A 22,488-nucleotide genomic window follows, 5' to 3' on the forward strand; every position below is an offset into this window, starting at 1 on the left:
TGTTGTCCTCGTGAACGTAGACTCAGCTATACAGACAGCTAAACACTCTCCTAATCAAAATCCAAGGAACAGTTGAGTTGGATGATTTAATAAGGAAAAAGTGTGAAACTGTTGACAAAACCAGAAATAAACCAATAAAAATGTTGTATCAATATAAAATATAGCAAACACATATTCAAAGATATAAGAACACTATATTTATCTGCTTACTGAGTGGAATATGGTTGGAATATGGCATTTTGCAGTTAATTTGATGAATTTTCACTGGGCTCTGCTGTAGCCCAGGAAGACAGAGCTTGAAACATATCAGCATGGCATATTGGCACAATAGTAACATTTTCCACCAAGACTATGAAGATAGTTATTTTACTCCCATGGCACACAAGGCTGAGAACCTAGCTGTCTTTTCATGCCTCCGAAGCAATTCAAAAATACAGACTCTAATCAATTTAATTACATGTAATTTTATTACATAACAATATGTTAACTTTAATGGAATCTGATTACATGAAAAATGATTTAAAAACTTTATTACTTAAATAAATAGACCTTTGATTTTTATATATTTCTGTGGCATCATTTAAAATTATTGCTTCATATTTATTGCTGATTGATCAGTACATAATAACTATTGCACAATTTAAATTCAAACAAGTGCTAGTCTGCATTTGCAAAAAGTCCCACCACAATTCCTCTTCTACATTGCATTTCCTGTATAAGATCATAGAGAAACAAAGAAGCTTATACTTTAAAAAAGCAGCTACATTCTTAGGTGGAAATGCTGCTTTGTGGCAAATCCAGCTCAACATCACAGAAAGCAGGATTAGGATTGCCAAATGTCTTCTTCCTGTCCTTTTTCAGATCAAGCTTTCTTTTTCGTCTCATGGCCTAAAAAATGGGAAAACAGGGCAGAAACTCAGTAAGTTAACCTGTCATATATGACATTCGCTTACTGAAGCAGTACTTACTCTGTCTTTGATCAATTTAAACAAGTAGTAAAGACTTGTGTCTTCTTTTGTCAGCCTGAGCCTGGATTCTACATTCAGCTTCCGACCTCCTGAAATGTTCAATAACAACACACAAAAAGCATCAATAACCTCCTAAGAGGACAGCGTTAACCATAGTGCGCTGAATAAAGATGTTATTTACCTGTCAACACGCTGACTATCAGACCCACACTTATAGTTATTATAGTTCCAATTGGACTGAAGTAAAGGTAGGAGACTGAGTACCAGTCTGCCAGCGCAGGCCTGATGATGGGAGTCGTGAAACCAGAAGTGAAATCTTGCTCATACCATCAAAAGAACAATTGTCATCAAGATTTCTAATGTCTACTCATCAGTGTGCTAAATTTTTTTATAAATGTTCATCCAGGGCATTAAAAAAAAAGTTACTTTATGGATCTTTTCTATTAGCTACACTTACTTGCTATTGATAAGTACTGGGGCTGTTGTTGTGGAGCTCTGCAATGTTGGGACATGAGTGGAGGTCCAGCTGAAGCTGTCCGTCATTGTAAAGTTACAGCCTTCAGTGGTCAGTGACAGAGGCCGACTCATTTCAGGGGGAGGAGGGTATATCTGCGCTCCGATGGCCACCCAGAGAGACACAGCCAGCCCCAACACAACACCTGACAAAGCTCCCTGAAAAACATTTTAATGAGTGCAACATGAAAAAGTGTACAGTTCCATAGAAAAAGATACAAAGGATATGCAAACGTTTTCATTTCATTTCATTTTCATTTCATTTTTATTTATTTCACACTTGGTACTACAAATCAAACAAAACAACCACATCTTCTGTCAACAAAACACAACAACCATGTGTGAAAAGGAGCAGGAAGAAGAAAATATTCTTATTAAACCCTGCCCCCTATCTACCATCGAACTTATATCACCGGTGGGCACCAAAAAAATCAGGAACAAACTAATATTGACATTTCTCTCCGGTCGAATCCCAAACCAACATCACATTCATTCGCATTCTTCATACTGAGTTATCGTTTTAAACATATAACACTTTTTAAAACATTGTAAATTTATACAATTCTTTAAATTATAATGAAGTGAATTCCACAGTCTTATACCCCTAACCGTTGTGCTCATTAATCTTTGTGTAGTCCTGGCTAACTGATGTTTAAAATAAAATTTCCTTCTATTCTCTTCTCCCCTTGAACACATCAAAAATACTCTTTGTAACTTAAAAGGCAAAATATTATTTTTAGCCTTAAACATAATTAATAATGTCCGTAATTTCACTAAATCTCCTAATTTTAATAATTTTGATTCTATAAATAATTTGTTTGTATGTTCTCTATATTTAACATTATGAATTATTCGTATAACTTTCTTCTGTAATAGGTTTAAAGGTTTTATGGTATTCTCATATGTATTCCCCCAAACTTCAACACAATAGTTGATATATGAAAAAAACAAAGAAAAATATAAAATACGCATTGTTTTATAATTTAATAAATCTCTTATACTACCCAAAATATAAATACTTTTGACCATTTTCTTTCTAATATGTTCAATATGAGATTTCCATGTCAAATTCTCATCCACTATTACACCCAAAAAACGAAATTCAGTAACTCTTTCAATCAATTCTTCCTCTATAAACATAATGACTTTATCCTCCTTTACACGATTGCCAAATATCATATATTTCGTTTTTGTCAGATTCAAAGATAATTTATTTACATCAAACCATTTTTTTATTCTTAACATCTCAGAAGTCATAATTTCAACCAAGTCTTGCAAATTCTCTCCAGAGCAATAAAAATTTGTGTCATCTGCAAATAAAATCGAATTTAACCTTTTAGATACGTCACAAATATCATTAATATATAAATTAAAGAGTTTAGGTCCCAAAATAGAACCTTGAGGAACACCACATACAATCTTCAGTCTTTCAGAAGTATTGCCAAAATAATAAACATATTGCAACCTATTCTCTAAATAACTCATTAACCAATTCAATGCTACTCCTCTCACTCCATAGTTATACAATTTAGAAATCAAAATAGAATGTTGTATCGTATCAAAAGCTTTTTTTAAATCAACAAATACTCCCACTGTGTATTTATTATTATGTGTTGCAGATGAAATATCTTCAATAAAAGTCAACAACGCTAATGCCGTTGACCTATTTTTACGAAATCCAAATTGGTTTTCATGTATTAGTTGATATTTTTCAATAAAACTATCAAGTCTTTGTGCAAAGAGTTTTTCTAGCAATTTTGAAAACTGTGATAAAAGAGACACTGGCCTATAATTGTTAAAACTATGCTTATCTCCTGATTTATATAATGGTATTACTTTTGCCACTTTCATTCTGTCAGGGAATACTCCTGACTGTAGCGAAAGATTAAAAATATAACAAAGAGGAGTACTTATACAATCTATTGTCTTTTTAATTATGACCATGTCTATACCATCACAATCAGTAGATTTTTTATTTTTACAATTTTTTACGATTGCTACTATTTCTTTTATGGTAGTATCGGCTAAAAATATGGAATTAACCATTCTATTATCACCTATCCAGGCTTCCTCATCTCCTGGATCATCATTTTTCCTGATTAGATTTGCTAAAGTAAGTCCAACATTTACAAAAAAAGAATTGAATTCGTTTGCTACTTCGGTCTTATCTTTAACAACTTGATTATTATTAATAAAATAATTAGGCCGAACTATGGGTGTGTTCTTATTACCCAATACCTCTTTAAAAATATTCCAAATGCCCTTAATATTATTTTTGTTTTCCTGAAAAACTTTATTATAGTAATCTTTCTTAGCTTTCCTCAATATTAATACCAACTTATTTTTATATAGTTTATATTTCATTTCCGCATTTTTAGTTCTATATATTATATACTCCCTATATAAATTATTTTTCTTTTTACACGCATTTGCAAGACCCTTAGTTATCCAAGGTTTCCTATTTATATTCTTTTTCTTATGCTTAAATGATATCAATGGACAATGTTTATCATACAAGGCCAAATATATATTTAAAAATACTCCGTATGCAATGTTGACCTCATTAACATAAACCTCCTTCCAGTCCGTTTCCATGAGATCTTGTCTAAACCTATTAATTGCTTCATCATTTCTTAACCTTCTATAACTCACAAAACTAGCTTCTTTCTTTCTTTTCATTTTTAAATCGAAAATAAAAAAGACTGGTAGATGATCGCTTATATCATTTATGATGAGGCCACTTTCAATATTATTCTCCAAACTATTAATAAAAATATGATCAATTAATGTTTCTGATTTATCCGTTATTCTACTCGGCTTTATAATTAAAGGATAAAATCCTTTACCATATAATAATTCAAAAAAATCTGACGAAGCCTTATCATTTGTCACTTTACAAAGATCAATATTGTAATCACCACACAAACATACAGTCTTATTTCCCTTAACCTTACTCAATAAATTTTCTACTGCTTCTGTAAATAACTCAATCTGTGATCCCGGTTTCCTATATATACACGTTACAATTATATTACTTCTCTTTTCTATATCCAATTCTACTGTCACAGACTCCATTAAATCATCCATAACAACAGACATACATTCAACTTTTTTACATTTCAAATCACAATTAACGAAAAGTGCCACCCCTCCTGCCTTTGTCTTAATTCTATTCACAAAGTACAAATCGTATCCTTCAATACAAAAATTACAACCCTTATTCTCATCTAACCATGTTTCAGACAGAGCAATTATTTGAAACTTGCCTCTCAGACTATACAGAAAATCTTCAATCGAAGCAAAACTTCTATAAAGACTTCTGCAGTTAATATGAATTAAAGAAAATGTATTGACTATATCAACCTTATCCCTGAATTGCTCCTCTGTAAAATAATCACATGTGACATTAATTGTATTAAGCACATTCCTTTCAGGGTCAATACCTACTTCAAAATCATATGATTTATAATCTGTGTCGTCAAACATAATGCATAAATTATTCTAGCGCTATCTATTACCTCATAAGAAAGAGAAGGAAACAAAAAAAGAGAAAAGAAGGAGAAGAAAAAAAAAAAAAAAAAAAAAACTGAAAAAGGAAAGAAAAGATCCTAAGCAATCTCACATTCATTTATCAACATATTTTAAAGTCCGTTGATCTTGTTATCTTCCATATCCAATTTTACAATTTCCTTTTGTCCTTTTCCTCCCGAGGTAGCATTTGACCTTGCCAAAAATAAACTAGTTATAGCCATAATTGGTCGCAACCATTTGTCTATCTTAATCATATTATCACGTATAATTGTCCAATTCCTCAAGTTCCTTAATCGTTACAACCTTGGCTTCTTCTGGTGTTCCATTCAGTTTAATCATCACTTTGCAATTCCTGGTCCAGGTTGCTTGAATCTTTTTCTCCTTCCGTAAAATACGAGCTTGTCTTGCAATATCTGCATTTCTTTTTGTAAGATGTTCATTCAGATATACTCCACTTCCTTTCAAAAGGCTGGACCGTCTCAGCAATTCTACTTTGTGTTTTCGATTAACAAATCTCACTACAATTGCTGGAGGAGCATTTTTGTGCCTTCTAGGAAGAGTATAGCATGCAGATATATTGTTACTATGCAGGGGAAGATTTTTACTCGAAAAGAATTCCACAACCTGCCGTTCCAACGATTGTAGCTCCTCCATCGGGGGCACGTCCTCTCCTCGTTTTGCACCAGTCCCAGATTCGGTAACTCTCGCATATGTTCTGTGTTTAGTTTCCAGACCTGTAATGACCATTTCCTCGAGTCGAGCCTGCTGTTCTAGGTCGTCCACCTTCCTTTCCAAAAAATGGATTGTCTTATCTTTCTCCTTGACCAGATCTTTTAGTTCTTTGATTTGCTCCATCATCGACATTAATATTCCTTGTTGCTTATTTACTTTTTCAATTTCCGACGTCAACGAATTAAGTGAATGCTTAATCTCTTCCAGATCTTCTTCGACTTTCTTCATCTTTGCCATTTTGTCTCTCTTTGATGTCAATTATTAGTACCTTTGTTTGCCCAAACAAAATCTAAAGGGACGATTAAAGATGAAGCCTTATTAAATAACAGGGATATATGTAGTATGAAGGTAGATAAAGTACTGTGGGGGTTTTAGCCTCTGTTGCTCTCAATTCAACTTTTTTGAGACGTGTTGCTGCTGTCAAGTTCAAAATGAGCTGTTATTTTTTTAAGAAATGGCACATTTTCTGGGTCTCTATGGTCTAATGTGACTAAAACTTTTTCCTGAATCATTTTTTTTAATCTGAATGTTTATTGACAGCCTTTTTTGGAATTAGGTGTAACAGGGATATACTTACTTTTGACGTGGCAAATGGACAGAGAATCCCCAAAGTGAACAGTCCAAGTAAAGGACCTCCAATGACCCCGGATATACTGATGACTGCCTGTTTAGAGGAAAGCACATACCAGCTAAGCTGCAGACAGCATATTCTATCATTAACAAATGCATAGATCCTGTAATAGTTTTCCTTTCTTGATTAAATAAACCGTGGAGTTTACACACTGACAGATTTGTACCTGGAAGATCGGTCCTAGAAGTGAGGCCAACCCAGCCATCCCAATGCATAAAACTCCATACAGGAGGCCTGCAAACAATAATGGTAAAATATTGGGCGTTCATTTGTTAATAATTTTTCATAATTGCTTTTTAGCGATGCCAGTCTTAAACTGAACACAGTGATTATCTACTTACTCGTTCCTTTTGAGATCCAGGCCAGTTGTCTCTCTGACATGCTGGCATATGGTTTGATTAGATCTTCCACTGTCACTGCAGCCAGTGCATTGATGCTAGAAGAGACTGTGCTATGGGTTGGAATAGTAGGAAACCCAAGAACAGTCGAGTCAAAAACAAGGCACGATACAACTAACCTGCCTTTTAGATAGCAATCACAGCATTATACTGCAAGCTGCTACAGTAAACACACTAAATTTTCATTGTGTACTTAATCTGTTGAAAGTATTATCTTAAATATTCAATAACCTTAAAGATCCACTAAATGCTGCTGCCACAAACAGACCAGGAAGGCCAGGATAGTCTCCCAAGACGTCCATCACCAAATAAGGCATCAACTACAGAGGAACAGTGAGACTGGGTTAATGGATCAAGAGGGCCAGAGAGTCATACCTTATACAAACTACTGATAATAATGATATTAAACTGTTAGTTCAACAGTATTCACACAGTTAAGTAATTAAGTAGCTACTATTTACCATTGATTAGTAATATTCAAATTTTTGTTACTTTGTAACTTTGTTACTTTTGTAAGGTTTTATCACTGATAAGACACACCCATGATTTCAAGTACTGTTTATTCAAAGATGATAGTGTCTCAAAGATTAACACAGGGTGTACTTTGGCACTGGTGCCATTACACATTTTTCATAACAATAGTGAGTCTAACTATCAAATGTTGATATAAGGGCCTTGGTTAGGACATTTTCATATTACAGTTTAATGAAGTGAATTCTCAGTCTTGAGACACTCCTCGTTTCTTTAAATGCTACTGGGAAAAAATGGGAAAAAACCATAAACCACGACTGTAGTTTTCTGTAGTTTCTTGGGCCTACCACTTTTTTATCATCTAACACCTAACACAGGCCTTTTGTTTCCACCCAAAAGAGCACTCTGCACACCATGCTGAGATGAAGTTTCTGACTAGTAGCTCTTTGGAAATCACCTTGTTGGTTGGAAAATACTATTTTTTGCCTGAGAAACTGTGTTAGTTTTGGGATTAAGCTAAAGAAACTAGGAAAATGATGTGTTTTTGGCACAAATTTCTGGTAATAGAGTGCCTAAAGATATCGTTTAAAATGGGTTCTTACTGGTTTATTTCTCAAATTAGGTGCCTTGATGCTTGTTGGGGCAGTTATATAAGAACTATAAGAAGTAATATGAGGTAAACTTTCTATCATGCGTGAGTGTAATTTGTTACAGTGTAACTCTCAGCTATGTCATACCTGATCAAGTGCAGAAAGCAGTCCAGATGTCCAGGGGTCGCAGCTTTTATAGATTGAGTAAAGACACATTCCCGCAAACACTGCACACAACAGTATCAACCACAGACCTAACAGGTTGATGAACAAAGAACTAAAGAAGAAAACAGAAAATAAATGTACTTGCATCCATTTATTTATATAAAAAAAAACATTTATATAATATATATATATTTTTTTATTATTATTATTATTTTTTTTTAATATAGCACCAAATTACAACAACAGGTGCCTCAAAACAGTTTATACTGTAAATACAATATACAATAATACATACAGAGAAAAACCCAACAATCACATGACCCCGTATGAGCAAGCGCTTTGGCAACAGTGGGAAGGAAAAACTCCCTTTTAACAGGAAGAAACCTCCAGCAGAACCAGGCTCAGGGAGGGGCGGGGCCATCTGCTGCGACCGGTTTGGGTGAGGGGAGGAAGACAGGATAAAGACATGCTGTGGAGGAGAGCCAGATTAATAATAACTAATAATTAAAGGCAGACAGGTATATGAACAAAAAGTGACTACAAAAGGTGACTGAAGAAGAAACACTAGACCTACTGCAGCATAGGAATGAAGGATTCGGGGTTACCTGATTCAGCCCTGACTGTGTTTTATGAAGAAGGAAAGCTTTAAGCCTAATCTTAAAAATACAGAGGATGCCTGTCTCCTGAATCCACACTGGAAGCTGGTTGCACAGAAGAGGAGCCTGAAAGCTGAAAGCTCTGCCTCCTCGTCTTTTAAATATGGATGAATTTCTATATTAGTCTCTGCAGTGTAACATATGACTGACCGCTAACTGGCATTTTTAAGGCAAGCTTTTTGTTGAGAAGCCCCCACCACCACCACCACCACCACCATACATACATCGTGCAATAAAACAAGACTCACAGTCTAGCATGAGCAATGCTCTTGCAGGAGATGTATCTCTGAACCTGCGACTGGTTGGTCCCATATATACTGGTCCAAAAAAATGTCCCTCCAATGGCAACAGTCCAAAAAGTGTGTCTTCTCAGAGGGTTTGTATCAAAGCTGATGAGACATAAAAAGGGAGAAATTTGAGTTTATTGATTGCTTCTGAATTCAAGAGGCTGGTTAGCTAATCTCCAATGTGCACCATTCACAAAAATGTGCTTTAAAGGAGTTTACAACAAGTGAAATCACTAGCAGTACACTGTGGGGATGAACAAAAAGTATTTGACCAGCATAATATAATCTGCAGTATGATCATTGCTTTAACAATGTAACAGATAGCTTTAAGATGGCCTTAAGATGTTATGCATATAGTTATTATGTTGACCTTGTATTTCAGGTGCAGTTATGACTATTTTATACACAATGCATATCTGTGCTTATTAAAGAGTTGGAGCTCGGTCAATTAATTGGGGGTTGGAAGCTTTGTTCGGCGCGATGTTCGGACAATCTATTGTGCAAGTGACTTGGAGCCATAGAAGGAATTGCAATACATGCTTACAAAACACTTATATATCAGATCATTTTATATTAAGGTTTTAGTAGAGGTTCTTGGTTAAAACATTTATTTAGTAGAAGACATACACATAGTCTCAGTGAGCTTCTGGTCTAGTGAAAGGTCAGAAGTGCAACAGGTGAATTGAGAAAGAGCATTTGAGGGCGAGACACAGAGTTAGTAGGTGAAGAGGTGACACAAAGAGCATGTGAGGTCAACACATACACACACATTAGTTAGATTTATTTAGAGGAGAGATTAGTCATGTCTCGACAAGAAAGAGGAACAATTCACTTTAAGATAAGAACGGAAAGTACCAGCCATGAAAATAGAAGATGATCTTCTGGGTTAAAAGTCATTGTGGTGTTGATCTGATCTATGTATAAAATGTACCTGTGACGCATGAAGGGGCGTCAGTAAACAAACCCTGATGTTATAAAATAATTGTTTGTGCTTTAGTAAGTCGGAGATCACTTGCTGTCGGCGTACAGAGTGTTCTTCCCACACGTGTGTATTCATTAAAATCATTGTTTGACCAAGAGCTTCTGGACCAAGGGTGGTTTGTACTCTCCCTCCTCAATTGTGAACCTTAACATTTGGGGGCTTCGTCCGGTGGTTGAGGAGGGGTAGATGGAGAAATTTGGTCTTAGGTGGTCTGACGGGCAGACATGAATTCCAGTGGTCGAAGTGAGTGGGCATAAGCCGGCTTATCCAAAAGGTAAGGCACTACCTGTTGAATTATTTCCAAAGTGTGCCAAATTGGATATGATAAAATTTAAGTCTACTCACTGAAGTTACTGGTGGATGTCTGTTTTGATTTTGATGAAAATTTCATGAGTTGAAGCAGTTAAGAGTCTGATAAGAAAAGTTTAAATACTGGGTTGAAGTCCCAAAGAAATTGAGTTAGAGTCTCAAGTAGTTTGGTAGGGAATTGGTTATTGTGTTGGTTAGAGTCCAAATTTGGTCATAAGAGTGGACCTGAGCGGTCATTTTGTGAGTTGGAGTCTCCATTGACCACTAGGTTGCACCTGCCTCAGTTATACACTTGTTTTGGGTGTTGATTGTTGTTTCAAAGTATTATAAATTATTTTAGAACGGAACCGTGGGGGTTCTAGGAAGCGCAGTGCTCAGAGGTAACGCTTGCCAATGCCAAGGACACTTAGGCATTGTCCTCGAAGAGGGATAGTCAGTTGGTCACTGTGGAGCTTGGGGCACTCCAGAATAACTAGGAGATAGAGTCTCCTTACCGTTTGGAACGGTAGTCTGCGCTTTTTTGGACAGGAGAAGTTGGACTTCGGGCGTGTAACTTTAACCTAACACTTCGGGGTAAGCCTTGGCTGTGAAACGCCAAAAATAGAGCTTCAGGCAAAGTTTGGGTTGGTTGACGCTTTTAAATTGAGTTAGGGATTTTAGAGATGAGGCCAGAAACAGTAGAGTCTGATACTGGTTAATTGGTCGCAAAAAACTCAGGGAGTTTATCCGCTGGGCGGTTATTTTAAATTTGTCGAAATTGTGTAGGCGCTAAAGCTGACAGATCTGACAGTGGTTGTAAATATAAGACGTCGTTGTAATATAGAATAAGAAAATTTGGTGTGAGAGGAGGCTGTGTGTCGAGTCAGCAATGCACTGACTGCCTGCTGCCATTTTTAGATGGAGAGTGTGTGTGCATGCAAATGAGGCAGCTGATGCAGAGCGCATGAGAGGACTATGCTTTCGGTTTTGTGTGTTATTCAGCTCTATAACTATTGTTTGCAAATGTGGATAAATGTCTGCGATTAAAATGCTGGCTTAGTATATAATAACATTGTAAATATATGAATGGTGACAGCGTTTCAAAGTAGAATATAAGAATTGTTTGTGTTTAAAACCAACGTTTAGGTAAGAAGATTTAAGGTGGATTTGAAGGCATAAACAAAAAATAAAAGGGTTACAGTCTGCAAGTGTTGTTAATTCATGAGCTGACTGGATGCAGAGTAAGTGGAGTGGTCATCCTGAGAGGATTGAATGATGCTCTAACTCTGTGGTCAAGTCAGACATAGGCTTTAAGCAACCATGAGCCACTAATAAGCGTGACAGATTAATGAGTATGTGTAAATTGAACTTGTTAAATAGCCTTAATAGAAGTAACTCAATGAACACGCAATAAAGTGGACTTTTTAGGGGTAGTTTACCACTGATACCATAAAAAGCAACTTAATTAGTAGTTCAATAACAAATTTTAAAGATAACCTTTGTTATTTGATAAGAGAGAAAAAATTCAGGTTACATATAGTAAATAAAAAAGGGAATGTTAATCTCTGCGTCATTCCACACTGAAATTTCAATTGTAGGGGATCATTTGGAGGTGAATTGTGTAGGACACGGGGAGACAGAAGAATCTCCCCATGAGTTTTCGGTGTGCATAGAAATTGAGGAGGCTGAACTGGAAGCCTGCCTGGGTCGTTGTTTTTGTTTATTTGAGGGTCTGCTGGAAATTTGTGAGAACGACCACCTTGATATGTGGGAGCCTTCTCGGGCAGCGATTTTTTTGTTAAACATGTGGCAGGCTGTGCAAAATGGAGAAAGCTTTGACACAATGACATAAAGGTGATTTCTTGGTTTTAAATTTATTAGTACGGGACAAGTTGAGGGACGCTTGAGGGTGTGTTGCTGTAAAGTATATAAGGGACGCGCAGCGCCGTTAATGGGTTTAAAATAAATGAAAAAATGAAAAAACACTAATCCGAGGAACTATTGGAGAGGTAAGTATACGGAGGTGAGCGCGTTGCGCATAAGGGTTGCTGGTGTCATATATTAACACTTTGAGGGCGAATAATTTTGATTGAGTGTCAACGCTTGAGAACGCGAGGACAGCGTCTAAAGTGCTGGGTTAAACTTTGTGTGTCACCGAGCAGGGGAAGAGGAGCCAGTGGTTGCGAGAACAGCGAGACGAAGACTGAAACCGAAAGTTAAGCGTGTCTGGGTGACCTAGACCTAGAAGGTGGAGTCGACCAACGCCATTGGAAGAGGTAAGTCTGTGTTTCAGAGAATGGCTGACAGCTCGGGTGCGACACCTAGTGGGAAAAGGGGATGCAAACCTCTGAAGGATCAGCTTGAACAGCTTAAGAAAGCTATTCGTTTGGCTTCCCCTGGAGTATTAAAATCAGCAGAGAAGGAGTGCCAAGCGATGGAGGTTGAGGTAAGCAAACTTATTACATCCCAACAGAAAGGGCTGGGTGATAAAATAGCTCTGAGCTTGGTGTTAAAAACTGAAGGAGAAGTGTATGGACAAATGCATGAGGCCCTACGTGCGTCAATAGAGGCATTAACGGCATTGGAGGTTATAAAGCAGAGAGTAATGCAGGGAGGGCCAGAAGAGGAGAATGAAGACCGTGCGACGTCATCAGAAGAAGAGGACGAGGAGGAGGACGAAGATGGAGGAGCTGAACCCCAACCAAGTACAAGCCTAATTTTGAGGAAAAGAAGTGTGAAGAGAGACCAAGCACAGAGACGGCCCATATTTAAGAGCTCAAAGGGAAAAGGAAAGTTGAGGAAGAGTAGAAAAGTGAGTTTTGAACAAGGAGCTCCTGACCCTGGTTTAAATCTGCCTCTAATAGCAGGTCCAAAGAACGAACCAGTTTATCACGCCTATAAGGTGAGAGATTTGGAAGCATTGGTTAAACAACTTCCACCAATAACCAAGGGAGAACATTGGGAAGGAGAAGAATTAGCGCTGGGCGATTTTCGCGCTTTGGCCGGACGTTGTATGCTGGGTGGTGGGTTAGCAGATGTAGAGCAGATAGCTCAAACAACCAGATATGCAAATGACCTGCCATACCATGAGGTGCAGAATGACTTAGCAGATGCAGTCCGGGAGAAGTACCCAACTCCTAACTCTGGAGCCATTCCAAAAATTATTTGGGATCCCAAAAACACACCCAGAGAGTGTTTAGCTAAAGCAAAGGAACAATGGTTGTTAGAAACAGGAATACATCCGGGGAAGGAGGGTGAAAGTAGAGCGTGGTTTCGTTCGGCAGTGCTGGCAGGGCTGCCCAACCAGGTTGCAGTTGACTTGGAAAAGAACCCAGATTTTGCCGTTGCAGACTCGGTGCAGTGGGATAGACATGTGACCCACAGACTTCAGCAGGAACAGGATTTGGCAAACAAACAAAAGAAAGAGTTGGAGGAAGCCCAGGCGTGGCTGGTTAAGTTGCAGCTGGCAGAAGCAAAAAACAAAGCAGGAGACAGAAAGAAAGAGGATAAAGAGAGCGCAAGGAAAATAATGGTGGCAAGGCCTCAGCCCGATCCTGTGCCTGACTTGCCAGATCAGGATCCGGGTCTCTACCCTGATGACCGTTGGCCCGCCAATGCACCAAGGCAGCGTCAACCAGTAGGGAATTGGGGGACCGGTGGACCGCAGAGAGGGCGTGGTGGATCCGTGAGGGGAGGACAAAGGGCTCGGAATCCAGGGAATCCTAACAATGTGTCTTGGACTGGCTGTTACAGCTGTGGAGCAGAAGGACACTGGTCCCGAGAATGCCCTGAATCGCTGCGAAATTATCAGAGGCGAGGCTATCAACCCCAGGCACGAGGAGGCCCAAGACAAAGAGCTGCTTACAGGGGAGCACATCAAGCTCCAAACCCGAATGCAGCACCAGTCGCCCAGTACCCAGTAGCTGACTGGGGCTGGGAGGGGGAGCAATACTGACGGAGCCCGGAGAAACTGAACAGCGTGGGGACGGCAGAACCCATGCTGTCAATGACCGTGGAAGGCACTGAATTGCCCTTCCTGGTGGAGACTGGAGCAACATACTCAACACTGAAAGACACACCAGACAGTGCGACACTTTCCTGTCACACAGTTAATGTGGTAGGCCTTTCCGGGATTCCAATGACACTGCCATTGACAGATCCAGCATTGACAAAGCTGGGAAAACAGACTTTGAAACACCAATATGTGGTGTCCTCACAGGTGCCTGCAAATCTCATGGGCAGGGACCTGCTTGTGAAACTGGGAGCCACAATCATGTGCTCACCAGATGGACTGATGGTTACTCTGCCTGGAGGAAAAGAATTCCCGTGCCTGGGATCACCTTCAAAAGACTCAATATCTAGTCCAGAACTCTGAACAATCCACTGCCGAAATCTACTGGGGGAGGCTGGTGGAAGAAGGCATTTTGAGACATTATCAGCTGTGGAAACCCTGGATAATGAGCCTGGCCGTCTATTCCCCCGCGAGATCCTTTCCACGTTACACTCTTTTATGATAGGGAAGATAACGATATCTATCGGGAACAGTTCCAGTCTGATCTTGAGGGACAGACGTGGAATGTGCGAACACATAACATTTATGTTGGACCAGAAGGTGTGGCCGCGGCTGTGAAATTTACTGATGAACAACTGCCTTGGTACAATGTGGGAGAGGATTCAGCCCCTCACATTACATTGGCGGTCCACGAGGGTCATGGGCCAAGAGATCTGGGACCGATGGTCAAGCGGGCGCTGGACAACGCCAGCTGGCAAAGCACCCAAATTCCAAATGTCTGGTATGCACCAAAATGTAAAATATATCGCATAACTTGTTTGTCCAACGATGCAGTGATCTTAGAACATAAAGAAATCTCCAGAATACATGGCAGGGAAAGAATGGATCATCCTGATGCAGTAGCTGAGCTCTCAAAATTGCCTGATACTTTGTGGTCCGCAGGGCCCACAGATGTAGGTTTAGCTAACTGTTCGCCTGTCCTGTTCCAGCTGAAGTCTGACACACCAATTAACAGACCACAATATAAGCACAAAACTGAAGCAGAAGAAGGTATAGCTGAAACCATTGAAGGGCTGTGGAAGGCAGGAGTGCTTGAGCCCTCATGGTCATTTTGGAACACACCTATTTTGCCAGTGGAAAAACATGGGACAGGGAAGTACCGTATGGCATATGATTTGAGAGCAATAAATGCCATACTGAGGACTGACACTGTGTCTGTACCAAATCCCTACACAGCTCTGACCGAAATTACTGGGGACCAAAAGTGGTTCACATGTATTGACCTAGCGAATGCATTTTTTGTCTCCCACTGCACGAGTCACTCAGAGACATTTTCTCTTTCACATACAGAGGCCGGAAATTTAGGTACACACGCCTACCACAAGGCTTTGCACTCTCACCAGGAATTTTCAATCAGGTGTTGAAAGAGGCATTGTCCCCATGTCAACTGCCAGAGGGCTGTACATTAATACAGTATGTTGATGATCTTCTTATTGCAGCCCCGTCAGCAGCGGCCTGTACGGCAGCATCGCTCGTGGTGTTGAACAGATTGGCGGAGTGTGGCTTCAAAGTGAGTAAAGAAAAACTGCAGTTGGTCCGGCCAGAGGTAACATTCCTGGGCCGGGTGATCGCACACAGATCAGTGGGGTTAATGAACACACACAGAGACCAAATTCTGACACATCCAAAACCAAGAACTGTGAAGGAGTTGCTTTCCTTTCTTGGCTTGACAGGTTACAGCAGGCAGTTCATTCCGAACTATGCGGGTAAAACTGCCCCTTTAAGGGACCTGATCAAGAAAGTTGGTGTTCGAAATCTGAAGGCTGAATTGCCTTGGACGCCGGACACAGAGACAGCGTTCATTTCGCTAAAACAGGATTTGTCAAGAGCCACAGATCTGGCCACACCTAACTATGATGAGGCATTTTATCTTGATGTTTCAGAAACAAAGGGAGTTGTGAATGGTGTGTTGTTTCAGAAAAAAGGGGGAGGTAGGGATGTACTTATGTATGTCAGCATAAGATTAAATTCAACAGAAGCAAGGCATCCCACATGCACACAACACGCAGCAGGAGTAGCAAAGATAATTCAGAAAACAGCACACATAGTGAGGGAACACCCACTGAAAGTGCTTACCACACACAGTGTAGTGGCCTATGTGAACTCACAGGTATTCACAATGACTCCACTGACGCAACAAAGGTTGAGCAAAATTTTAGAGGCGCCAAATTTGATATTCACACATGAAGGAATAAATATGGCAGACCTAATGGGGTCAGGAGAACCACATGACTGTATTAAGAAAGCCCAAGTTGAAGGAAAAATCAGGGAAGACCTGAAGGCAGAGCCCATATATGGAGCTGAGGATTGGTTCACAGATGGATGCTGCCACAGAGATGAAGAAGGATTAAAAGCCGGCTATGCAGTAGTCTGTAGAGTAGGAACTGAGTTTCAGGTGAAAGAAGCAGGAAAAATTGAGGGACAACAGTCGGCCCAGAGAGCTGAAGTGATAGCCCTAACTCGAGCCCTGAGGTTGGCTAAAAACATGAGAGTGAACATCTACACTGACTCAGCATATGCGTTTGGAGCAGCTCATGTGGAACTGGCTCAGTGGAAGAGAGCCGGGTTCAGAACGGCCACTAATGCACCCATCTGTCACAAAAAGGAAATGGAGGAACTGGAAAAGGCCCTGGAGGACCCAGACGAGGTAAGTATTATAAAATGCAAAGGCCACTCACAAGCAGACAGTATGGTGGCAAAAGGAAATCAGAAAGCTGATGAAGCCGCAAAGGAAGCAGCGGGCTACAAAGGACAGAGACAAATGGTGCAGGTAACCCCAGAAGAGGAGGTTAGCACTAACAGCATGGAAGAAGTTAGACAGGCTCAGGAGGAGACATCCCCAGAGGAAAAGGGGGTGTGGGAAAACAAAGGAGCCTGGCAAGATGGCGGTTTGTGGAGGGGGCCAGATGGGCGTCCCGCTTTAACGGCCAAAATGGCGGAACAGAAGGTGAATGAGGCTCACGGGCTTGGTCACATGGGAGTGAAACAGATGGAGAGAAATTTGTGCCGATGGTGGCATCCTGATTTGAGAAGGATGATACTGGAAAAGGCCAGAACGTGCCTAATTTGTGGGGCACACAACCCAAAGCCAGCAGTAAAACCTGAAGCTGGTAAGTTTCTCATGCCAGAAAGGCCAGGAGAAGAGGTCGTGATTGATTATACCGACATGATTGATACAGGCCCAGGTGGGGTGAGGTATTTGTTGGTGTGTGTGGATGTTCTGACTGGATGGCCCGAAGCATGGGCGACCAAACGTGAAGACGCGAAAAGCGTGATTAAGTGCTTAATCAATCATTACATTCCAAGGCATGGGTTTCCCAAGAGAATTAGATCAGACAATGGTACTCACTTCAAGAACAAAGATTTGCAAGAGGTAGAGAGGATGTTGGGAGTGTAACATAAGTTCGGGATGGTCTATCATCCTCAATCTCAAGGAAAGGTAGAGAGGATGAACCTAAATTTGAAAAACAAGTTGGCTAAAATCTGTGCGCAGACAGGGCTAAATTGGGTCGCAGCCCTGCCCATTGCTTTGAGGACCATAAGATGTTCTGTTAACCAATCCACAGGTTTCACCCCTTATGAGCTGCTGACTGGGAGACAGTTTCCAGTGCACCCGCACACGAGAGCTTGGTGGAGGAAAATTCGTCTTCAAAGAACGCAGGTGTCAAGGAACAGAGGCAGAATAAACCTCTTCACCTGTGCAACGGGCCGACCAGTAGTCCACCTGGAAGGCCGAAGAAAGAAGAGCAGCCTAGGAGGAGATCGCCGCGCCTACAGAAAGGAGTGGTAACAAATTGAGAGTTTGAAAAGGGGTGGTTTAAATAAAAAGAGTAAAAAAGGGAAAGTGGAAGGGGCTTGCTCTGTCAATTATGTTGTCTCTATCTGTATTGGTGGGTATTTTGGTGACCTGTGGTTGTTGTCTCATTCCTTGTGCCCGAAGGTTGGTAGAGAAGGTGATTGTAAAGGCAGTGGACCCTGGGGCGGTGGCCCCTATGTCCATGATGCCGATGATGGATCTGGAGGTAGTCGAGTGGACTGAGGAGTGAACAACAACCTATGTATCGACCTCTGGTGTGCCAGAGGTCGAAAGGGGGATTGTGGGGATGAACAAAAAGTATTTGACCAGCATAATATAATCTGCAGTATGATCATTGCTTTAACAATGTAACAGATAGCTTTAAGATGGCCTTAAGATGTTATGCATATAGTTATTATGTTGACCTTGTATTTCAGGTGCAGTTATGACTATTTTATACACAATGCATATCTGTGCTTATTAAAGAGTTGGAGCTCGGTCAATTAATTGGGGGTTGGAAGCTTTGTTCGGCGCGATGTTCGGACAATCTATTGTGCAAGTGACTTGGAGCCATAGAAGGAATTGCAATACATGCTTACAAAACACTTATATATCAGATCATTTCATATTAAGGTTTTAGTAGAGGTTCTTGGTTAAAACATTTATTTAGTAGAAGACATACACATAGTCTCAGTGAGCTTCTGGTCTAGTGAAAGGTCAGAAGTGCAACAGGTGAATTGAGAAAGAGCATTTGAGGACGAGACACAGACAGTTAGTAGGTGAAGAGGTGACACAAAGAGCATGTGAGGTCAACACACACACATGAGTTAGATTTATTTAGAGGAGAGATTAGTCATGTCTCGACAAGAAAGAGGAACAATTCACTTTAAGACAAGAACGGAAAGTACCAGCCATGAAAATAGAAGATGATCTTCTGGGTTAAAAGTCATTGTGGTGTTGATCTGATCTATGTATAAAATGTACCTGTGACGCATGAAGGGGCGTCAGTAAACAAACCCTGATGTTATAAAATAATTGTTTGTGCTTTAGTAAGTCGGAGATCACTTGCTGTCGGCGTACAGAGTGTTCTTCCCACACGTGTGTATTCATTAAAATCATTGTTTGACCAAGAGCTTCTGGACCAAGGGTGGTTTGTACTCTCCCTCCTCAATTGTGAACCTTAACAACACTAGGAATGCTCCACAGTATGAGACATTAAATTTCCACAGAACTGCTACGGTGCTTAGCTGCATTTGTGGAAAGAATTGTTCTTATTGCTGTGTATGTATATTGTTGTTGATTTAGTGATGATATACTGAGTCAACCCATAGCATGAAAACTGTCACTGTAAATTAGTGTTACTGTTCCTCTTCTGCCGACAGTTGACTCTTTTCCTGCTGCTAAATTGAACGTTCATTTTAATGTTTTGGTGAATACTCACTCCCAGAAGTTGATTCTCCCTCCGTGTTGTGAATCTGAAAAGATGTTGATGACTCCACCTTGTAGGATGACAGATGCGATGATGACAGACAGGAAACCTGCGATCATTACACCGAGCTGGAGGGAAAAAAATACCACTTTTAGTTTGCTTATTGAATGTTGATGGAAACGGTGATAAAAACTAGTGTTTGACTTGTAAAGAAGAGCAGAAAATGCTGGTGTTTTGAATGAAGCAAAACACCAGCATGCTGATGTGGTGTGCAGTTACTATTTATGAAACACCAGTGTACATTGTTGTCTCTCCAACCACAAGCAGCATGAGGCATAACGGGTGAGCTCTGATTTAGTCAGTACCACACCAACCACCTGGTGTGTTATTATTTCCCCGAGGAGCCTACCTGAAACACGTCTGTCCACACCACTGCCTTTAGACCACCCTGTAACAATGCAGACCAAAGTCAGATTTCACAAAGGGCTGCTGTATATTTCCATTTGGTGGTATGACTCTTTTAGACCTTCAAGAACCAATAACTGCAGATATAATACTGATTACAATTATTGAGTCAGACATTGCATTAAAAGAAGGTTGAAAAACTTCCACATGTGCATGAGTCTAGGGAAGCTTAAGTAGTGCACACTTTCTGAGGTTTCCTAGGTGTGCAGAAGTGTATCATCATGATGACACTGGGATCCTCTGATCGATGGTGATCGGGGCTGAGCTTGAATGAACCCATTTTCTCATTATTTAATCATTCTTGTCAAAATGCATTAAAAAATTGGGGACCGCAGAATTCATTCAATCAAATTTTGTTACATACCAGTGTGCAGTAAAATGTACAGACCACTCCCGTGGAAATGACCGCACCCCACAGATTCATCCCGGTCACTGAGGAATGAACCACTGGTCAGTCAACTGGATAAAACCGAGTACGCGTAAGTGCCCTCGTGCAGGAATGTTTTATGAATGTGACCACTGTGTTGGACCGCAAGCAAACATACCTTGGTTTAAAGCAAGAGCTGGAACATAAATGACAATTCCACTGTAGAGGATCTGTCACAGGAAAAAAAAAGTTCCCCGAGTGACTGATATGTGGTTTTACCTACACAGGTCAAAACCCTGTAATTATGTGTAGACAGGCCTCTTACTCACTGTTTGGACAATGAACAGCAGTGTGCCCAGCAGACGGGTTGCTCTGTTAAAACGCAGCTCCAGATACTTCATAGTGACAGAAGTAGAGAGACAAGATAAAAGTATGAGTAAGGTGATGCATTTCTATCAAGTCATAAAATGTTTTCGTCTCATGTTTACAAATTAACCAGCGCCTTAAAGTCGAACCCAATCACTCCCTTTACTCCTCTTTGGTTTGAATCTATCGATAATCTGTTTTTCATCTCCATGCACCATAGTTCATGACATAAAGTGAGACAAAAGCAACATCTGAAACTTGAAAACCACACACCATAATGTTTAGTAGCCGGGGCTCTCTTTACAAACCACTTTCGACTTTCTTTGACTTTTACCAAGTTACTTGGCCATATTGTATTTTATCTATCTCAGTCCACAAAAACGACGTGCTCTTTATTCTTTCAGTGTCATTCTTGTTTTGTTTTTTACCAAGCCTAACACAGGCCTTTTGTTTGCACAGTAGTGCAACGGTGATCAAATGTCTCTGTCCCTTTCTCGATAACAGTTCAAAATGATCTTTCACATGTAGACATTTCATTCCTGTGTAAACAGAGTCTGGTGGAATTGCAAAACAGAAATCAGACGATCCACACAGCACAGCGCTGAAAAAGGGGGAAGAAAAAGTACTCTTACCTCAAAAGTGCTGGTGATTTCCAGCTTGTAGAAGATGGGGAGGAAGACCTCAGATGTGATCAGCATCGCCATTAAATAGGAGAGACCGTAAAATCCGATATTGGCTCCGTATTGGTAAACCTACAGAGGGATTGTATGAATTATTGTAGCTATTTAAAAAAAAAAGAAAGTTCAGCCTTGCTTCCATTCAATAACCGTCACATTTTGGATTTGTCCCTTGTGAATCTGCGTTTTACCTTACCTCAGCTGGAAAGGACAGCACTGTGATGGCTGACATGAAGCTGGCGGTCAGGGACAGGGAGACGGGCAGAGCTGTCAGCTTGCGGCCTCCAGTTAAAAAGTTCCCGGGGTTTCTCCGGCTCCTGTCCACCCAGGCGAAGTAGATCCCCACAGCAGCGGACACCACCAGCATGAGAGCGAACACCACATAGTCCGCCAATGCGAAGGAGGTAACTGCCATTTTAGTCAAAGTTGGAAACAAAGCTTTGAGATTTATTCAGAAAGTTATTCAAACCTCCCCCATGTGTAGAAGTCCTGGCACATCACCATCTCACTGAACACTGAGCTGAGAGCAAAATCACACCGCTGTGGGTGTGTGTGAGGGAGGCAGGGAGGGAGGGAGACAGGTGGATATAGAGAGAGAGTTAGTTCCAGGGAAGTACAGTAGCTGCAATATATGAAAAATCCACAGGCCAGCAAATATTTGTTTGTTTTTTTTTGTTTTTTTTAGAGTCACAAATACAGGTTTAATCACAACAACGGGGGATAATAAGGTCACAAGATGACATTTCAAACTGATGCATGACACAAGTCATCCTAACGACTGTATAACGAGCTCGATGTTGTTTAAAAGCCTGATAAATAAACGGTTTATTTATTTGTATGTCGACTGTGGCAAAGAGGTTGCTCTCATCTGAGGCAGAACTAAGCAGCCAGCCAACAGCTGTTTGTTATAGGTCAGATATTCACAAATAACTAGGCATGCGTATGGAAAATCTGTGTGCAAGTGAACAACATAGCATTGAGGCAAACCAATTACAGCACGTTTTCAGCTGAAGTTTGGATGGAAAAAGTGAAGGTGAAAACTGCATATGTCTCTGTGTCAACTAAAGAGGCTAATAAATACAAGCATGTAAAAAAAAAGAGAAG

The 22,488-nt window shown here is 40.3% G+C and overlaps 1 protein-coding gene across 1 annotated transcript; it reads right to left on the bottom strand.

Annotated features, from left to right (window-relative positions):
* Nucleotides 1-426: 426 nt before the first annotated feature.
* On the bottom strand, nt 427-21,906 carry LOC146555886 (sodium-coupled monocarboxylate transporter 1-like). The gene is made up of 17 exons (XM_085252333.1): nt 21,581-21,906; nt 21,340-21,459; nt 20,671-20,736; nt 20,520-20,571; nt 20,339-20,406; nt 19,919-19,957; nt 19,522-19,637; nt 8,904-9,044; nt 7,982-8,111; nt 7,005-7,093; nt 6,717-6,826; nt 6,542-6,609; nt 6,322-6,408; nt 1,426-1,640; nt 1,150-1,250; nt 969-1,057; nt 427-888 (listed from the first exon to the last, which is right to left on the bottom strand). The coding sequence occupies exons 1-17, from the start codon at nt 21,797-21,799 to the stop codon at nt 769-771; spliced, it is 1,830 nt and encodes a 609-aa protein (XP_085108459.1). The 5' UTR covers nt 21,800-21,906; the 3' UTR covers nt 427-768.
* Between the last annotated feature and the right edge of the window lie 582 nt (nt 21,907-22,488).

This window comes from Mchenga conophoros, linkage group LG17, assembly GCF_057382185.1.
Source record: "Mchenga conophoros isolate Kocher_MC1m ecotype Shallow Benthic linkage group LG17, M_conophoros_male_GT1.1, whole genome shotgun sequence".
Lineage (NCBI taxonomy): Eukaryota > Metazoa > Chordata > Actinopteri > Cichliformes > Cichlidae > Mchenga > Mchenga conophoros.